At 43.1% G+C, this 19,340-nt stretch overlaps 2 protein-coding genes across 7 annotated transcripts in view; one reads left to right on the top strand and one right to left on the bottom strand.

Moving 5' to 3' along the window:
* The window catches only part of CTNNA2 (catenin alpha 2), a 1,043,800-nt gene that overhangs the window by 709,537 nt on the left and 314,923 nt on the right, over window positions 1–19,340 (top strand). The window lies entirely within an intron of this gene.
* On the bottom strand, window positions 3,523–6,391 carry LRRTM1 (leucine rich repeat transmembrane neuronal 1). The gene is made up of 2 exons (XM_011358072.1): window positions 5,794–6,391; window positions 3,523–5,524 (listed from the first exon to the last, which is right to left on the bottom strand). The coding sequence occupies exon 2, from the start codon at window positions 5,463–5,465 to the stop codon at window positions 3,897–3,899; it is 1,569 nt and encodes a 522-aa protein (XP_011356374.1). The 5' UTR covers window positions 5,466–5,524; window positions 5,794–6,391; the 3' UTR covers window positions 3,523–3,896.

The raw sequence follows: 19,340 nt of genomic DNA, 5'->3' as shown, positions 1-19,340 counted from the left end.
CTTTTCCAGGATATGTGATCCACCAGTGCCCTCTTCTACATGGCAGATAGAAAGGGTGCCAAACTTGCTGACAAGTCAATTAATATAACTCAAAAACACAGGCGGCCCCGAAGCCCTCCAGTGATCTGTGTGCAGTTGCTTAGGAAACTTGAGAGGAATAACAAGTGGTATTTGCCCCTCTAATTACTTACACATAGTCATAAATGTGTTGTTGATGCTAAATCATACCAAATGTCTGCCTTCCAGCACACAGGGAGGTAAGGTAAGGCATTCTTAAAATTTGAGGAGCTTGGGAGAATATTAAAAAAATGGATTGAAAACAAAACAAAACAAAACATTTCCTTTTACTGGAATAGCCTTTTCTTTGTGATGGCAACTTATCAGTCCTGGGAGCCTAGTATGCGTATGGGACAGGTGGCCTCAACTCTCATGCCTGAAGGCTTGGTGTCAGGGCTGCCTTTTCACCTGGGGAAGGACGAAGCATGGGTTTCATTTAACTTGCTCCCTCTGACACAATGTAAAAACTACAGGGCTAAGACGGGTGAGAGTGTCATTTGTCATTTGAAAAAGACTTTTTTTCTACATAAATATTCGAAAAACCTCTATACCATGTTTGAACTTTAATCAGCGAGGAAGGTACTGCAAAGGCAGGATTAATCCATCACGTTGCTCAGGGAAAGATGTGAACTGTGGCCTTAAATTCTTTTCAGATAGCACAGGATAAGGAGATTAGCACCCTCTGTGGGAAGAACAACAACAAAAAAAGTGCTACATCTTTAAAAATTAGATTCTCTTTTAAATGCTCAGTAGTTTGCTTAGAGGGGTCAGAGCAAGTTTTTTGAAGCTTAAAGATTAATTAATTTGAGAAAGAAAAGATTTCAAGTGTCACAAAACCTTAGTTAAAACTAGTGATTTCCCTTATTTTTGCCTTCTTCCTCCCCTTGCAATTTCCCAAACCAGGAGGCACAGGAGAATAAAATAATGTGAGCTAAATACCTCTGTTTATGTAGGAAGCATATTTACTTGCCTACAAAGACACACAACACAGACAGAGACACACACACATAAAGTAAGAACACAGCTTTCTATGGCCATCATTGGTTCGGGTCTCAGATCGTGGATTCCTCTTTACAATGATCTTCCATTAGATTTACATGGATTTAAGATCTATATATGTGATGTTTAGTCCTATGGAGGTGGGGGCGGGGAGCAGCAGCATAAAACAAAGCACCTTTATTTTCTCACTTTTTCGCATGGCCACATTGTGAAGGGAGGGGGGACACCTTGGGGATAGGAGATAAATTCTACAGCTTCTGATACCCATATTTCTAGTAGGTAGGGGCACCTGTGGTTCTGATGTTTGCTAGGAAGGCTTTGCATCTAGACGCTTTCCCTACAAGCAACCAGCACAGCCCTCACTGCACCAAGCCAGAGCAGCTTTTGGCACTAGATTCCAGTAGCCTTCCTATGAGGAGATTAAGTCAATGGAATCCAAGGAGCTTTCCTTCAATTGCCACAATTGGGGATTCTTTTTTTTTTTTTTTTTTTTTCCCGAAAAGGTATATCGTCTTCTAGAGGAGGCCTCTTTAGTGGGATTTATTTTTAGACGTGAGATGCATCCCCAGGAGATCCTTGTCTCTGCCACCCTCGCCCTCCGAGTAATATACTGTTTAAAACAGCAGCTCCAAGTGATTATGTTGTGACTAAATCAAGACCCCTCCTCAAAGTTCTCAAAACACCCTCTTCTAGAACATTACCAGTCTGAATGAGTGTTCTGTTCATGGTGTGTGTCATAATGTCATGTTTTAATTATAAACAAGCAAGATGAAGTCTCCTAAGCTGGTGTGTGTGTGTGTGTGTGTGTGTGTGTGTGTGTGTGTGTGTGTGTGTGTGTGAGAGAGAGAGAGAGAGAGAGAGAACAAGAGAGAGAGAGAGAGAGAGAGAGAGGGAGAGAGGCGCTATTCCCAAGGCTTAACATCTTAGAGGTATTTGCAAAATATTTCTCCTGAAAGGGCCTCTCAAAAGCAGTATTATTAGGTATATTAGTTTCTCTATAAGTAGAATAGACATCTACTACAGTCCTCAGCTTTAGGTAAATCTCCTGGTGATAGCACTCTGCATTTCAAACAGCTGATTGTGCCTCTCTTTAGGTAGGTGGCTGGAGGCAACTGAATTTTGGGAGATGGTGATATATGTTTTTCCCTTATCCTTCTTTCTGTTATTTGGACTCTTCTCTTAAAAAGGAAAAATAAAACAGAAAGATGCCAATCTGTAGTCTCATTCAGAGGGGTGAGCACCTAAATTTGAGAGGGGTTCAGGGCGTGGACAACGTTGGTTCAGTGTTCACCATCTGCCATCCATGAGAGTTTATTTCAATCATACATTTGCTTAAATGATTAGTGAGCGAAAGACCCCTCTCATCCAATAGACATACCCTTCCTCCTCCTCCCCCTTCCCTGCATCCACCAACTGATACTACTCCTCATTTTAGTTCAACAAAGAACCTAAATGTCAACGATGGACCTGGAAACCTATGAGGGGTGGGAAGGGGCAATCATTGATACCAGCACAGGGAAAAAAAAAAAAAACACAGGGAAAGCAAACATTACACGAAAAGGCAATCTGAGAAGAGGCAGCTTTTCTGTTCTGGGTTAACAAATTAATCCCATCACAGTAATACTAGAACACAGGATCACATGATGATCTTCTCCTGTCACTACCCCACCGCACACATATTGCTTCTGCATCAAGTCTGCCCCTAAAGTCTCCTGCTACAAGGCATTACCCAGTAGACATTCATCGTGAGGCAGAGTTTTTCTGACTGTTCCCCATAGTAGTAACTAGGAGTGTGCTGTCACTGCTGAGACCCTAAGCTTGCTGCAGTCTTAGCAATGTGCTCCAGAAAACATAGCATTGAGATTCAGCCTTATTTCCCTTAGACCTTAGAGATCAGGAGCCGAGGGGCTCTCTCTGTCAGGGGAGAGCAGGAAAAAGGGGCCCAAATGCTACTAAGTCTGGTGAGTCAAAGGCATAGGAGAATTATGAACCAGGGGAATGTGGGGGTTATATTTTGAATTGATTTGAAAGATGATTATATTCACTGCAAAAAATGTTTGTTAACAGGACAAACTCTCTGGCAATGCCTTTTAAAAGCCATTGGCAATGATCTCTGCCTTAAAGGCTGAGCAATGATGTTCTGTCCTCAGTCCACCTTCCATTAGCTTTAAAGTGGTTAGATTGCTCTGTACCTTCTAGAAATAATATAAAGGATCTTGCTTATTCTTGTCCTTAGTCATGTGGAGTAAATCAGCCCGATAAACTGTTTGTCCTTAATATTTCAAATTGAGTCTGAATACTTTGCTCCTGAATTTTTGGCTTCCCTCTGGCCACTGGCCACCACCCTCCCCCATCCCCCCAACCCCCCCACCCTCACTCCCCCACACACACAGAGGGAAGGAAATTTTAACTGTCGCTTCTCTTGAACACAGGTGACAATTCATTTAGGTTACACCAGTCTGTAAAAACTGTAAATGCTATTTTATTTTAAACATTTTAGTTTACAAAAAAAAAACAAAAAATCAATGATTGGTACCTTTTTTACACTCTCAGATTCCTGAATATGGGCAGATCTTCAAAGGGAGGAAGGAGTTCTCATATGAAATTTAAGATAGACTGTCCTGAAGGTTGTGGGGTGGGGTTTTTGTTGTGTTTTATTTCGTTTTTGTTTTTAAGACACAATAAAGCTAAAATGTCAAGTCTCTGGGAGCGATCCCCTTACAGTTTCAGTCAAGGAGCATATTAGAGCACAGACAAGGAGACCCCAGCCTGGCGCTCGCCGGGCGCCCCGGCAGCCCAGGCGTATTTGGTAGCGCACGGGTTGAGAGCCACTGGGACAATCACACCTCGCATTCCCTTGCGGGCTGCTGGTGGCAGGTACACGAGCCATACTCGTTGATGATCACCAGGGCTCCCTCAATGTGGTTGGGTTTATAATCAACGTAGTATTCCTGGGCAGACATGGCAGCCATCTGATGCATGGTCTGTTTCTGCTTTTGCTTCCTGCGCTGCGTGACAAAGCACTGTCTTAGCTGCCTGAGGCTGGCCGGGAAACACTTCCAGGAGACATAGAGCACCAGGACCACGATGAGGAAGGAGAAAATGAGGGCCATGGTGCCGGTGACCACCTTGTGGATCTGCACGGCGTTCTCGGCGTGTTCACCGCTGGGGACAGCCACGGTAGCGGGCTCTAGCGTGCCGTCGAACTGCCCCTCCCTGCCGTCCGCGAGCGTGGTGACCGGGCTGGCGGGGGGACCCAGGTCGCTGCGGTTGGTGGTGGCCGAGAGCAGGTGGTCGCTGGTGGGCTCGGCCCCATCCTCGCACAGGTGGAAGGCGTACACGGCGTCCAGGACGTCCTCGCCCTGCGCGTACTCCGGGCTGGCGCACTGCAAGTTGCCATCGTAGCGCCCTTGGAAGTTGCTGAGCCACGAGGCCAGGGCGCACACGTTGCGCCCGCAGTCCCACAGGTTCCCGGCCAAGCTGATGCTTGTCAGCGACTTCCAAGAGTTGAGAATCCGGGGCTCGATGTAGGTGAGGCGGTTGGAGTCCAGCTGCAGGGACTGCAGGTGCGGCACGGTCTCGAACACATGGGGCTCCATGTACTCGATCTCGTTGCCCGACAGGTCCATTTTCTCCAGGTTCCAAACCCAGTCCAGCGAGCTGACCACAATGGCCACCTTGTTCCTCCTCAAGCAGAGCGAGTTCAGGGAGATGAGGCGCGGGAAGTGGGCGAAGTTCACCTTGACCAAGTCATTGTGCTCCAGGTGAAGCTCAGTGAGCTTGAATAAGCCGGCGAAAGAGTTGCGCGCCAGGCTCTTGAGCTGATTGTATCCGATGTCGAGAAACTTGAGGCTGCGGCAGTCCTGGAAGATGCGCACGGGCACGAACTGGATGGCGTTGGCCCGCATATGCAGCGTGGTGAGCTTCCGCAGCCCGTGGAAGAGATCGGGCGCCAGCGCCTGCAGCTTGTTGTAGGAGAGGTCCACGCTGCGCAGGTTGGGCATGGGCCGGAAGGTGGTGTTGGCCAGTTGGGTGATCTGGTTGGAACTCAGTGTGAGTTCCTTAACTCGGCGCAGTTTCTGAAAGGCGTCCCCCTGCACCGAGCAGATGTGATTGTGATCCAGATAGAGCCACGTGAGCTGCATTAACCCCGTGAACTGGCCGGCGCGCAGCTCCGAGAGGCTGTTGTAGCGCAGGGACAAGCCCAGCAGGCCGGACAGGTTGTGGGGCGCCTCGGTGAGGTTGAGCGCCTCGCAGTACAGCAGCCGCCCCTCGCACCGGCACAGCTGCGGGCACCCGCTGGGGGCGGCGGGCAGCATCTGAAAGCAGGCCCCCAGCAGACACAAGACCACCCCCGAGGGCCTCCTCAGCAGCCAGTATAGACAGAGACCGAACAGCAGGAAATCCATTAGCGAGAATCTTTCCAGAGAAGCTGGAGAATGTCCATTGGAAGCGCTCGGTCAGAAATCTACATCATATTTTATTCCGAGGGAGAGGGAGCGGGGGAGGGGAAGAAAAGGGCAGAAATCAAATAAACATATTGAAATAAAGGACCCCCCCTCCCCAAAGCCACACGTTCACCTCTAAGCATGCAGAAAGCTGGGCAGCATAGAAAGTTCACAGCCACGGAAAGATCAAAGAGATGGTGATTTGGTCCATGTTAGATGCTGCAGCAAAGAAAAGGGAGGAAAAAAAAAATCTTCGGGAAAGAATTTAATTAAAAAGTGTCTTACCCACCCTTTTCCAGAGAGTGACAACCTCCATTCAGCTGCTCCCTTTGTGTGCAGGCTAATTATATGCAGGGCGAGAGAAGACCCCTCTGTGTTTCCGAGGCAGCCCCGGTCCGCGGCCAGCGGATCTGGCAGGCGCACAATGTCTCACTTTGCTGCTCCGCTCCGGGCTGCAAGGGCGGCTGGCGAGGCGGGGAGGCGACTTCTAGGACCCGCAAGTTTCCCAACTACGTGCCGGAGCCCGGGCTTTGCCTTCCTGCCTCTGTCCTTTCCTTCTGCAGTTCGGACTGTGACGCGGTGGAGGAAAAAAACTCCAAACTCGGGGCTCGCGACTCCCCAGGATTTGACAGCCTGGTTAATGTCCGTCATTGGAAAGGACCACTGACCGGCGCCACCTTTTAGTCCGCGGAGACCACCTGCCATTCGCGCCCGGGGCGGCTGCGGAGACCGGGCTCGCTCATGCTTTGCGGGCGGCGGGGAGGCGCGGGCGGCGGCTACGGGCGCGGGGAGCGGGGAGCGGGGAGCGGGGAGCAGCGCCCCGGCTCCTTCCCTCCGCCAGGCAGTGTGCGACGCGAGCTTGCACAGGCACCTACTGCTCACTGAGTGTCGTAAGCTGCTCACGATTGTGCGTCTTCCCGGAGCACCTCAGACATGGGCAGATTGAAAAGGGGTGGGCATAAAACCAACATTTTACCGAACCTCTAAAGTAATATATGTTCTTTGATGAAATGAAAAACACTTTCAGCATTTTTGTCCATATTTCAAAGAAAGAAGGGGGTGGGGTGGGTGGAGAGGGGATGGAGATAGTGGGTAGCATCATCAACAGCAAGATATTTCCAAATGGGAAATTGAACTATTCTGTTCTCATCCCCTTCCCTTTTGGGGATGCCCCCTCCCCCTTTAAAACTGTCTACGTGTAAGGGATACGTAGGAATCTGTAGAGAAATCAACGTTTGTTTTTTGTTTTGTTTTGTTTTGTTTATTTTTCTTTTCTGTAGGAAAGCAACTTGAGAGAAGATAGAGGAAAGCAATGATTGCGGGGGCTTGGCTAAGATTTTCGTTTTTCCTTATGGGCACTGGATCCTGCAGTCAGCCAGTCCTTTAGGCGGTGGATGGGGGGAAAGCTTTCCAAAACCAGCGAGTTTGGGAAGCTATCCCCATCCCAGTGGAATGAGACCCAGTGTGGCAGAAACGGATGTCTGTGTACAGGGAGTCTTGCCTGAGATCCTAACAGGGCTTTCCCAGTCTCCATAGCTATCTCTGGGCTCCGTGGTGGATTAAAGAAGGATTCTGCTGGATGGCCCGGGAGGGCTGATCTTGACATGCTGCTCATGGTGATTACAGCATCCTGCAGTATACCCCCATTCCAGGAGAAAATGCTACAGAACGAGCAGGAAAGGTCTAATTTAAAACATAATGATGCCTACTCCAGTCTATACACACACCCCTAATTAAACTTTGAGAGTGTTACTGAATTGTGTCTTCTCAGTATGAGGAGAAGTCTTTGCCTGATTATTTCCATTCATAATCATTAGCAGATGGGGTCCTTACAAAAAACTAACTCTCTCTCTCTCCCTCTCTTCCCAACTGGCCTGGAGAGGGTCTGCATTGCTATTGTCGAGGACCTGTTGGTCATCTGTTTAAATAAAAAATCCTCAAAGATGGCAGAAAAACCCCGTTGGCAGTGGGTGTGGGTGAGCCTACCTTCTTAATAGTGGTGCCCAAGAAAGGGATAGGAAGAATCAAATGTGAATCTCCAGCTCCTCTCTTTGAATCTCCAACATTTCTGCCTCTCGAGACCTGAAAATAACTGGGCATTACCTACAGTGGAGCTCATTTTAACAAGAATGAGGATGAATACTGATGCTCCCAAGTTGGATCAACTTTGAGCAAATAATGGGGTTGGTCCCTGGCATCCAAGATGAAGATGCTAATGAGTGAAATCACAGTCACCAAAGACTGGTGGTACTTTTCAGGAAAAGTCCTATGAAGCAGGGGTATGAATCATTCCATTTTGCATTTATTTAAGCTCTGCCCTGGTCATTCCTCTCTGAGAAGTATCATTTCATTGGAAGGAAAACAAACCTGAAATGTCCTAGAAATCACATGCTTTCTTAGGAACTAGAAGAGACATTAGAAAATCAAACCCTTAATTTCGCACATGACAAAACAGAGGCACAGAGACATCAGGTGATGATCCAAGGTCTCAATACCTGTTCCTGACATAGGTTTTTTTGTTTGTTGGTTGGTTTGGTTTGGTTTTGACTGTTCCACACCAAAGTGGTCTTCTTTCTTTGTCATTCTTGATGGTTACCACTCTATCACTCTTGCTTCCTACCTAACTCTGGACTGGGCACCTGCAGGTTTTGTCCTGGCACCTCCAAGTTGCTGCAGAGCACTTTAAAAGACAAACAACTCCACAATCAAGTGTTTTCCATCTCTTGCCAAAACGATTATTCCTGACAGCAGGCAGGCTGATTGAGCCATAAACTCTAAAGGGTTGGGGGGGGGGAGGGGGACAGGCAGGGGTAGACAGTAGCCAACCATTGAGCAAGTACTGTGAATGCAAGCCATCCAATCCCCATGGCTGCTAGGAAGAAAATCCTCCCACTGCAGGCAACTTGGCAAAGTGGTGATGGAGCCTGCCAAATGGGCAAGAAGAGGTCCCACTTGGATGTCACTTGATTTGTAGAGCTGGTACAGAGAGGCAGAAAAGAGTTGAGTGTTGGCAAGAAGAAAAGAAGATAAAATTAAATTCACTGCATTTCTATGTGAATTTTCTTCTAAATGTGCTACTCAAAATGTAGAAGATGTGTCTAGGTTCTAATTTATATGTATATATAGCTTTTCAAATTATTATCCTGCAAATCATTTCATCTGGATAGTATCTTTAAACCTTTCCTACCTCTAATGTGGCAAGTTTGCATCTTTTCTACAGTCTTAAACCCCTTGGCAGAACTGTATACATTAACAGATTGAAATGAGCTTTATTGAAATTTAGCTATTCTAAGTCATCTAAGTTGCAGAATCCCAATTTATTATGTATTTAAAGCTTACCAGCACTGATTAAATCAATGCAAATTAGGTTAAATAAGAACAACATGAATCAAGTGTTTCAGCAAAGTTGAGCTGAGAAACGACAACTTTTGAGTCACCACAGAGAGCTGATACGGCTTTTTTTTTTTTTTTCACGAGTTTTAATTTCATGCTTCTTAGGGACCAACACACAAAAAAGTAAAAAAGCAAAGAATTCACCTAAAGTTCTTTCTTCCTCATATTTGATCTTCCATGTTTCCATACTTGTGAGAACATCTGATTCACCAGGTTACAATGTCACTGTTGTGTGTACTTGATCAATCTCTTCTTTTGGACTAACTACAGGTTTCTGTGAGCAAACATCGCTCCTTCAGTGTTGGATGCTGATGAGAAATATTTTACAGGCTTTAAGACCACTCTTCCCATTTTCCATGTTTGTATGGGGTAGGAACTTGATCCTGCCTTGCTGAACCACCATAGTATTTGGACATCAAGAAAATCACCCCAACATGTGATTGGGGACTGGGGTAGGAAAGGAGAAGAATCTTGAAAATGTGGATTCAGCACATGGGAAGGAACGCTGGGGCACAGGAAGTGTGAATCTGATTGTCAAAACACAGTCTGGAACTCAGAGGAGGTAGAAAAGCAAGCTTGGTGCAGCTGGAGAGACCAGATCAATAGCTTGGAGAGGAAGGAGAGGTGATTAGTTTCCCCTTTTCTAAAACTTATAAATTAACCTTTGCACAATAAACCCTCCTGCTTTTTCTTGGAACTTCAGATTGTGATGGAGGAGGTGAATGGTGGTCCCCTATAATTTCTTTTTGGATACGTCTTACCTCTACCATTTTATGTCAACTGCAGGCTACCTCTAATTCATTTATTTTAGTCAGTTTGTGTACTAAGAGCTTCAAGTGAAAAAGGCCTGAAATGAGCATGCATTCTGGGGGTTTGCTGTCCATTAGTTGTCTTTGTAAGTGTTCAAGAAAAGGGAAATTCGAGTGGTGATTTTAATGTTCTGTCATCACTTGCACCAGCATGGATCTTGCTCTTTATGCTGTTGTCTTTAATTTTTAGTAAACCATGGCTTTTCTTTAAAAGGAAACACTTCGAAGAAGGGGAGGCGGGTGGGAGTCACAATTTCAAAAGGAGAAAATGAACCCTGTTGTTTCTGTGGACATGCAGTAGACATTTACAGAGTACCTCTGAAGGTGCACTGCACGTGGAGCTGAAGGATGAGGGCCCTAAGGCTCTCTCAGGAGATCTTCTTAGGAGAAACAAATTACAAAGGGAAGCACATTTTTTCTTATTAACCTTTATCCTCCTTTTAAAACAAGATAGCACTGTGGAAGTGCCTATCATGTGCAACGCATGATGAGAGTTATGGGAGTAAACCAAAGAAATGCCATGACTCAGTGCTTTCCTCCAGGAACTGTGTGGGTAGGAAAGTGAATTGGACACTGAAGGACTTCGCTGATAATGCTTATTTATATATCGCTCAGTGCTTGAGAGTAAATGTCTCTAGAACATACAAATGAGAAGAGCTGATACACAGGTCAAAATGGAACCAGTGTTAAAAGGCTTCATTGAAGGAAATAAAGTTTAGGTAGTAGTTATAAGGACTCAAGATGTAGGTGCATTGACAGGAGGGATGGGCATCGTGAAGGTCTAAGTACAGGCATGAGAATTGGAATGCTTCTACCATGATGAGTAGATTAATCCCCTTGCACTGGGTGGGAGGAGGAGAAGGTGGACCGGGACAAATGGAATCTCTGTGTTGGGGAGGGGAGGTAGTTGGTAAAGGGCTTCTAGTGCTGTCCTGAAAGTTTTAGTTTGCTATGTTCTGCTCATCTCCAAGGCCCAACACCTTAGAGTTATCTCTGACTCTTATAATAAATACTTGGCTTAGTTCATGAGGCCTGTCCTGCTCTCCTGGGCCTCTCTTTGCAAGTTCCCTCGGCAGTGCCTTATGCTCTGATCATGTCCTGCCATACATGACTGCTGTGTATACTCTCTCCATCTTTGCTTACCTTCTTTTTTGCTGCCCTTCAAGGTTGATGTCAGATTCCCTCTGTGACTCCTTAATCTCCTTCTGATCCCCACTTAAAGTGATCTCTCATTCTTCTCAACTCCATCAGCAGCTTAACGTTACCAGTTGTGTTCCTAGTCCTAGTCACTTTATATGAGTGTGACAGTCTTTTCTCCTTATAGTGTTTTAGAACTTGATAGGGCATTAAACATCTTGGAGACTAGGAGTTAAAAAGATCTCAATTGGAGTTCCTGCTTTGCCAGCTTTTATCAGTTTGATTTTATATAGGTCACTCCATTATCAGTGTTATAGGGCCAGGGATGGCTATCTTAAAGGATTCTTGGGGAAATTCAATGAGATCATGTATATTAGAGTCTTACAACTCAAAACTGTAAGCCTGGGACTAGCATCCTTGGAACATGTTAGAAACTCAGAATCTTAGGCATCTCCCTAGACCCACCAAATCAAATCTTCATTTTACCATTAACCTAATTAATAGGTTAATATTAAATTCTGAGAAGCGTTCTGTTTACACAGTCACAGATTCTAACCTTAAAACATATCCCAGGTATCACAGATTCCCAGGTTTTATAACTGAGAAATTGAAGGGGCCAGAGATATTAAGTGATTGCCCATGATTGGTGGTAGAATTTGGACAAAACTCCTACACCTTTGAATCTTGTTCTCTCTCCTATTAGATTTCAAATATAGAATGTGAAGTCTGTGTCCATCACACTACGTGGCACTTAGTAGGGCTCTCGATAAATTGATTTTCTCACTAATAAAGCAGGTAGAGCAGAGCCCTTTTGTGTGCAAGCTTTAGGCATCTTGTGATTTACCTTACTTCTCAGTTTTCTTATCACTGATAATCTATATGTATTTCTCATGGACATTCAAGTTTTACATTTTTATTATAGAAAAAATGAAAAATGAAAAAAAAAACAGGAACATGTAAAATTTTAAATGAAGATTAAGTCACCTAAAATTCAACCACCCAGAGATAAAAATATTAAGTCTTGAGCATGTATTCTTTTAGAATTTGTCTATTTCACATATATTTATATTTTCTAAAAATCTGATAACATTATACCTATTACTTTGTAACTATTTTTTTCACTGTTGGTATTTTCCCATATCAAGAATACAAACTAATAGTATCATCTTCAATTTTTGTAAACCATTCTATTTTATTTACTTTATCCATCCCCTCTTGTTTACCAATTAGATGGATTCTGTAATTTAGCCATTAGAAAATGACTAAGATGAACATCCTAATACATATACTGCTACAGACTGAATGTTTGTCCCCACACCCCAAATGCACATGTCGAAACCTAATCCCCAATGTGATGTTTTTTGGAGGTGAGGCTTGCGGACAGTTATTAGCTCATGAGAGTGGAGCCCCCAAGAATGGTTTTAGTGTCCTTATAAAAGAGACCCCAGAGAGCTCTGTGTTTCTGCCTTGTGAGAACACAGTGAGAAGAAGGCTATCTATGAACTAGGAAGCAGGTCCTTGCCAGACACCGAATTTGCAGCCACCTTCATTTTAGACTTTCCAGCCTCCAGAACTATGAGAAATAAATGTTTGTTGTTTAAGCCACCCAGTCCATAGTAGTTTGTTACAGCAGCCTGAGTGGACTGGGACATACACCTTTGTACATATGGCAACTATGTCCTTACATTTTAATTCTAGAAGCGGAGTTGATGTTCAAAGAATCGGGACTTTTAAAAAGACTTTTGATACGTAATGCCCGATGGCCCCTGAAGGTCTGCACACATTTCACCCTCTTTTCTGCTTTCTCCCCTTGAGGAACTCCACCACACCACCAGTGGGAACATCTCGTAGTCCTCTCTCCTTCATCCGTCCAGGGCATCAGCTGAGATTGCTGCCTGAATCTGCTCTTGGTGCTTTGGAACCACCCTTCTTTCCTATTCTCATGTCCTCACTCCTTCCTGTAGAGGCAGTTCTCACTTCAGATGGGGGGTTGGTCTTTGAGATCTTTACTATTTCTTCTGGGAGTTCATGAGCATTTTATTTCTGCAACTTAGTAAGTGGCTAGCCAGCCAAATTGTTTTCACGAAGTGTTAGTATCTGAAAATAGTTTAATACAGTGTTACTTAAGATGCTCTGTGAGGGTAAGAATGTTTAAATATACTTGTGAAATGTACCAGACTCTGCTCTGTTCTTTGTGATTCACAATACAGTTTATCTCAATCACAAGAAATCTTGCTTTTCATGGTTTCACTCACTTATGTAGGACGCCTATTAACACAAACCAGTGTGCCAGAACAACTCTGGAAGCATTTATTTACTCGTAGTCCACAGGTACATTTGACTTGAACTTGGCTCTTGCCAAGGAGTGATTTTAAGGTTTGGACTTTGAGCACCATGGCAGGATGCTGGTGCAAGAAACTGTTTGTTGTTTGTTTTTTGGTTAGGTCTCAAGGATTTATGAGGATAGCTGGACAACTACAGTTGTTCTGCTTGGTATTGGAAAATCTCACCTCTTTATCCTAGCCACAAGTAGTAGAACTGAGTTATTCTGTAATAAGTTCTATCTCTGATATATCTTGACATTTAATGATCTTGTTTTATAGAATTTTTAGATGTTATTAATTTTGTCCTTACAGATAAAATGATACTCTCTATGAACAGACTTGTTATTTGCCTACTTTTAGGACCCTCTAGTATCTACCTCTAAAGATATGGAAGAAAATCAGATATGAGAAACTATATATAAAGAGTATAGGGATTATCAAACATGCCCACTCTCTTCTTTGAGAGAGAGCACAGTTCTGTATTCATAGAGATTCTTGATGAATTGAGTTTATTAACTGTTTTGAATTCTTGCCTAATCAAAAACCTAGAGAATCTGAGCTAAATATAAAAAGCCTTTATATTGCGTTGACATATAAGTACAAAATATGAATCCAAGAAGGTCCAACTTTTTGGAGTTAAAGTCACACCAATTAATGCCTTTTATATGTGGCCTCCTTTCACAGATTTATTTTGTATAGGCAATTCCCTAACATCCATAAACAATGAACCTTCTGTGGTGAATTAACCCACCTTGTTGGATGCATTTATCTCTTTATTCAAATCGTCTCCCATTCTCTGGAACCATTCTTAATCTCCCAAGGCACCTTGAAGAAGCCTTTTCATTATTTAATATAAATGTCTGTTGCTGTTCTTATTTTTGTTGTTGTCGTTGTTGTTGTTAAAGTTAAATGGCGGTTTTGCCGATGAGATAGAGTTAGATAAAATGTAGTACCTGTCTTCAGTGTTCTCGAATCTGGAGTGGAGGTGATGGGTAAAAAAGTAGTATGATTCATGCTATGCCAGAGGTGTAAATAAGAGCTGTGGTTGGAGAGATTTCTCTATCGAATTGAGCAAGGCCAGTCAGAGGAGCTGGGAAAAAGAAGGAGGGGTTGATCACATGCACGGGGAGTCCACTCCAGTCAGTCTGTGAAAAAACTGTAGGGGCTTCTGAGATGCTTAAGATGTCTGGGCCACAGGTATGAGGAAGAGAGGAGTGAGGGGAGTTGAAACTGGAGGGTCGGCTTAGAGGTAGATTGGCAAGACTTTCAACCTGGATTATGATTTCCAAAATGTGCGTGCAAGGAATATAATTCTGACGATAATCTGGAATACGAAGGGCAAGGAAAAGGATACTGGAAGCAAGGTGAGCAGTTGGGAGGCTACCACACCTACCCAAGTGTGAGACTGACTGTGTTAACATCAGAGATGGACAGGGTGGACTAGGTACAATCACAGTTTTGTGGTGGGCTTGACAATTTTTAAGTGGCACTTTTAAGAAAATAATTTGAGATGATTTCAATAGAGTGGGTTGAAGTAGGATAGTTGGAGGGTAGAGAAGAGTACCATAGAAAAGCAAACTCTAACATTTAGAGTTAAGAGTAAGCAGATAAAGATAGGGACAGACTTTACAGCTGCACATACAGATCACGGGATCTCTGGAACCTGTTTGGTGGTATTATCGTGGTGGCAGTAGATGCACATCCCCAGAGAGAAAGAACAGAATATAGCTGCTCCACGATCAGAAGTCTTCTCAGCCCACTAGGATAATGTGGATGTGGGGAGCAGCTGGACAATATGGAATGGTAAGGCCTGTGCTACCTACAAAGAGCAAGTTTTCATTAAAGGCTTTCAGATTCTAATTTGTATGAATCCTATTCTTTTAGAAAGCTAGTGATCCTGCAGACTTTATTCAACTTGTGAAACATCAGTTTGCACAGCCATTTTTAGTGATGATTCTTAACATGGCAGAATTAGGATGGGGCAGAAGATAGGGATTGCCTCAATAGTAAGGACAGTTTGAAAAACTGAGAAACACTGTGTTTGTCCAGAGGTAGCAGACTTCAATATAAGGCATGGCCATGAGAGTCTGATTAGTATATATTTCACGTGGCCGTGAAAAAGAAAAAAAATATGGTCGAGAATGACAGGTTGTGAGGGGAACCCCAGTAGTCAAGGATCACCAACACTGAAGGAGAGCACCCAACAAAGAGCAAACCTGCAAAGGAAAGATACAGAGACAGTGCTGTCTGTCTAAGGACTGCGTCAATGACTGACTGACATTAAGCGTGTCCTCCCCACAAGAGTGTCTGTCATTGGCAGTGCATGTTGGTGTATGATTATTCCTTTATGAGTGAGCCTTGCACCACCTCAAACATGAAAAAAAAAAGGGATAACTGGAGATCGTGTCTTTCAGAATGCAATTCTGTATTGGCATTTTAGCAGAAGAATCTGAGACGTTGAATAACTTCCGAAAAAGAACTTTTGAAATGTCTGACTCCATATTAGGCTGGAAATTGTTCTGCCATTTACAAGCTGTGTGACCTGGGCACGTGACTTAACTTCTAAGTAGAAATATTCAACGGAGTAAAATAAGAGATAAAAATAAATTTAATTAGACATATAGTTAAAATTCTGTTGCAAAAACTACTTATATCAATTTCTATTATATAAGGCCAAAATTATACTGCATAGATTGAAGACAAAAAGGAAAATGAATCATAAGCACAAATGGTATTGTGTGCCTCTAATTTGAGCTCTTCTTACTGCTTCTTCAAGTATCAGTTTCTATTTTAAAGGCTCTGTAAGCAAACAAACAAAACTTGGTGGTTAAAACAACAATCATTTTATTTAGTTCATGGTTCTATGTGTTGTCTCCAGAATCCTCTGTATGGGCCAGCTTAACTGTGCTCTCTTAGTGTCTGTGGTCAACTAGAGAATTAGCTAGAGACTGAATAATATGGGATGGCTTTGCTCACAGGGATGGCAATTGGCAGGCTGTTGGCTACGGCCTGACTGACTGACTATAGGCTTCCCTGTGGCCTTTCATCCTCCAGCAGGCTAGCTCAGGTGCAACTGTGTGGTGATTGCAGGGTTCTAAGAGCAACAAGGGAGAACACGTCCAAGTGCACCAGCACTTCTCAAGTCTCACTTGACAAATTGCTGTTATCTGTTGCCCGAAGCTAGTCACATGGTCAACCTGACTCTAGGAGTAGAGAAATGAGCTCCACCTCTAGATGGGAGGGGAAAAATTTATTATTGTTTTTGTAAGTTAAATTAAATAATAGTGGCTTAATGTTACTATAAGTACTTAATGCTGTAAAGTGATTTTATTTCTCAAGCTATATGGCCCAGAGAGTATGGCCCGTAATGACCAGCAGCATAGTCATCACCTATAGATTGTTAGAAATGCAGAATCTCAAGCTTCAATCAAGATATACTGACTCAGAATCCACATTTTTACATGATCCTCAGGTGATTCATAAGCCTAATAAGGCTCTAGAAGCACAATATCTTTCTGCTATTCCTCATAATTCCCTTTCCTAGGTTGCTGTGTTTTCCTGCAGAGTGATAGATCTCTGATTTTTAAAGGTGCCAGAATTGTTTCCTTGTGCACAATTGAAACAGAACAAACACAGGTCTCAACAGTAAAACAGGTTGCTTCACAGCATGGATAGCGAGAGAGGAGGGGGAGGTAGAACATTTTTCCGCTCAATTGTCCTTTGACTATAAAAATAGAAATTTCAAATTAAAGTAACAGTACATAAATATTTTAAAAATATTGCCTTTAACTAGGTAGCACTATTGAGATGTTAGCACAAATTTTAAAGTAGAAACAGCTAGGCACATTGTTAATGTGAACTTTTACATTCCTGAACAATTGCTTAACTGGAGCTTGGTTTTCCGAAGGTTGAAAGATTGGCTGCCCAGTCTTTAGAGCACAAGTTAAATATCTCAAGAATGTTTGCAAGTCCTTTGATACTCTTTAGGGCTTTATACAAGTAATAAGACGAGCAGAACTAATTAAGCATCTAGCATGTGCAGGCCACTAGTCCAAACGCATAGGAAATACGAGTGTACTGTCGTTTGTTAGATTTTCTTCACTTCAGACTCCAGATGTGAGGGGGAAAGTAGGGAGGGGCGCCTGGATTTTCAATAATAAAAATTTGTTTCACCAGGCTGAAGACAAACAAGTGGCATCTAAAAGATTTGTAACTTTTCTCAACTTTTGACTTTCTTTTAAGAGAAAGAACCTGGTCACAAGGTCCACCACCTTCCTCTAATTTACCTTTCACTTCAAGACCTAACAGAAACAATCAAAAAAAGGAAGAAAGAGAGGGAGTGAGGAAGAAATTTTATATTAAAGCTTAATGCTGTTACTCTGTGTGAAAATTGCCTTGGGTATTCTCTTTTCTTCTTTGAAGCTATAAAGAGTACTGTTTTAAATGTACATGCTTTGGGGTCCTGTTCTTTTCAGTCAGTCCATGAGTCAGGAGTTAACATATCTGCTGAGCATTTAACATACGCAGGCATACTCTGGGTCTAGGGATCCAGTGGGAGATAAGACTCAGTAACCTTGTAAGCAAACAGATAAATAAGACCCTTTTTTAGATATTAATACACTAGGGAAACTTAAAATTGAATGATGTGGCAGAGAGAAATTGAGGGAAGGGGCCTGCTTTACCTCAGTTAGGCAAGGCTTCCTTGAAGATGTGCCATCTGAGTTGAAACTCGAATAATAAGTAAGAGACAGCCACTTAAAACTCCAGGAGAGGTGCATTTCCAGCAGACGGAATAGCAGGTGCCAAGGTCCTAAAGTCAAAACAAGCCCGTGTTCAGGGGACTGTAAAATGGCTAGCATGCTAAATCAAGTGACATGGGTTGAGGAGACAAGGAGGATTTTGAACAAAAGGTATGCTTCCTTAAAGGGTTAGTACACCTTTTTCTAAATCTTCCTTCCACAAATGTTCACCAGCATCAGTTCCATCAAACCTTCTAGAATGACTACTCTCTCTATCTCAGGCACTAAAGTAAAGCCCTTTATTAATTCCATTCATTTAAAAAATTTCTATGGGATTCTACCATTTCCCCAATATGCATGAAGAAATCAAGGCACAGAAAACCCAAGCCACTTCCTTAATGCAGCTGGCTTTGGTGATAAGTGATTTTTCTACATTCCCTAGAGCCTTGTATGGGGCAACTAAGAGAGCTGGATGCCAGGCAGCCTTCTGACTCTGTGAAAGCCAAGCTTGATCTTCTACAACTGCCTTTTCTCCAGGGTTCATTGACAGTAGACCCAGAAAGAGAGAAGATGGGGCAATTTTAACTTTCTTCCTGGATTCTCACCCTTCTTGGTCCCCTTCTACCATCTGTTGCTGTTTGCACAGAAAAAGAACAAAAAAATACCAACGACCACACACATTCAGCAATCTCATTTTGTATGTGGGAGTCTGGATTCATTAACAAGTTTCTCAAATTCTCCCTGCACTTACAACACCAGTCTAAACATAACCCAGTGAAGTCATGGGAATAGGCGATGATCAGCCGCATGATGCTGAGAAATCACTGTCCAAATACATCATCTGCTACTTCCTAGTAAGTGTCTCCTGCTTTAGGCAGTTTTTTTTTTTTTTTTTTTTTTTCCCAACAGCCTCTAAGTAAATTATGCTCATTTCAGTATTTTCTTGCCTCCACATTGTCCTTTGATTCTAATCTCTATTAAATCCCCCTTCCTTTGTAATGATTTCCATTTTCCAGACCATACACTTATCCAACTACAAATCTGTATTTACACAACCGTATAGTGGGTACTTACTCGCTTTCATGAACTCTGTGAAGTGTAAGGCATATAAAATCTTTGTGGAGTAACACATTTTTTGAAGAGGGATCACATTCCCAATATCCATATTAGTCCTTCCCTTATTTTAACTCTTGCTCATCTAAAAAGTAAGTGCTCTGTTAAATATTGTCTTAAATTACTATCTAGTTATTTTTGATCCTTCTCTCGCTCTCTCTCTTTCTCTCTCTCTCTGTCTCTCTGTGTCTCTCTCTGTCTCTGTCTCTCTCTCTCTCTCTCTCTCTTACTCTCTCTCTCTTACACACACACACACACACACACACACACACACACACACACACCTCCTAGGCTGAAATTTCTTAAGCGAAAAACTCAGAT

This window comes from Pteropus vampyrus, unplaced genomic scaffold (genome assembly GCF_000151845.1).
Source record: "Pteropus vampyrus isolate Shadow unplaced genomic scaffold, Pvam_2.0 Scaffold37, whole genome shotgun sequence".
Classification (NCBI taxonomy): Eukaryota; Metazoa; Chordata; class Mammalia; order Chiroptera; family Pteropodidae; genus Pteropus; species Pteropus vampyrus.
Note: the sequence above shows the minus strand (reverse complement) of the source record. Positions and strands in the feature narration are given on the sequence as shown.

Bases quoted from the DNA above. Each gene is read 5' to 3' on its own strand.
- LRRTM1 (XM_011358072.1), bottom strand. From the start codon at position 5,465: ATGGATTTCCTGCTGTTCGGTCTCTGTCTATACTGGCTGCTGAGGAGG.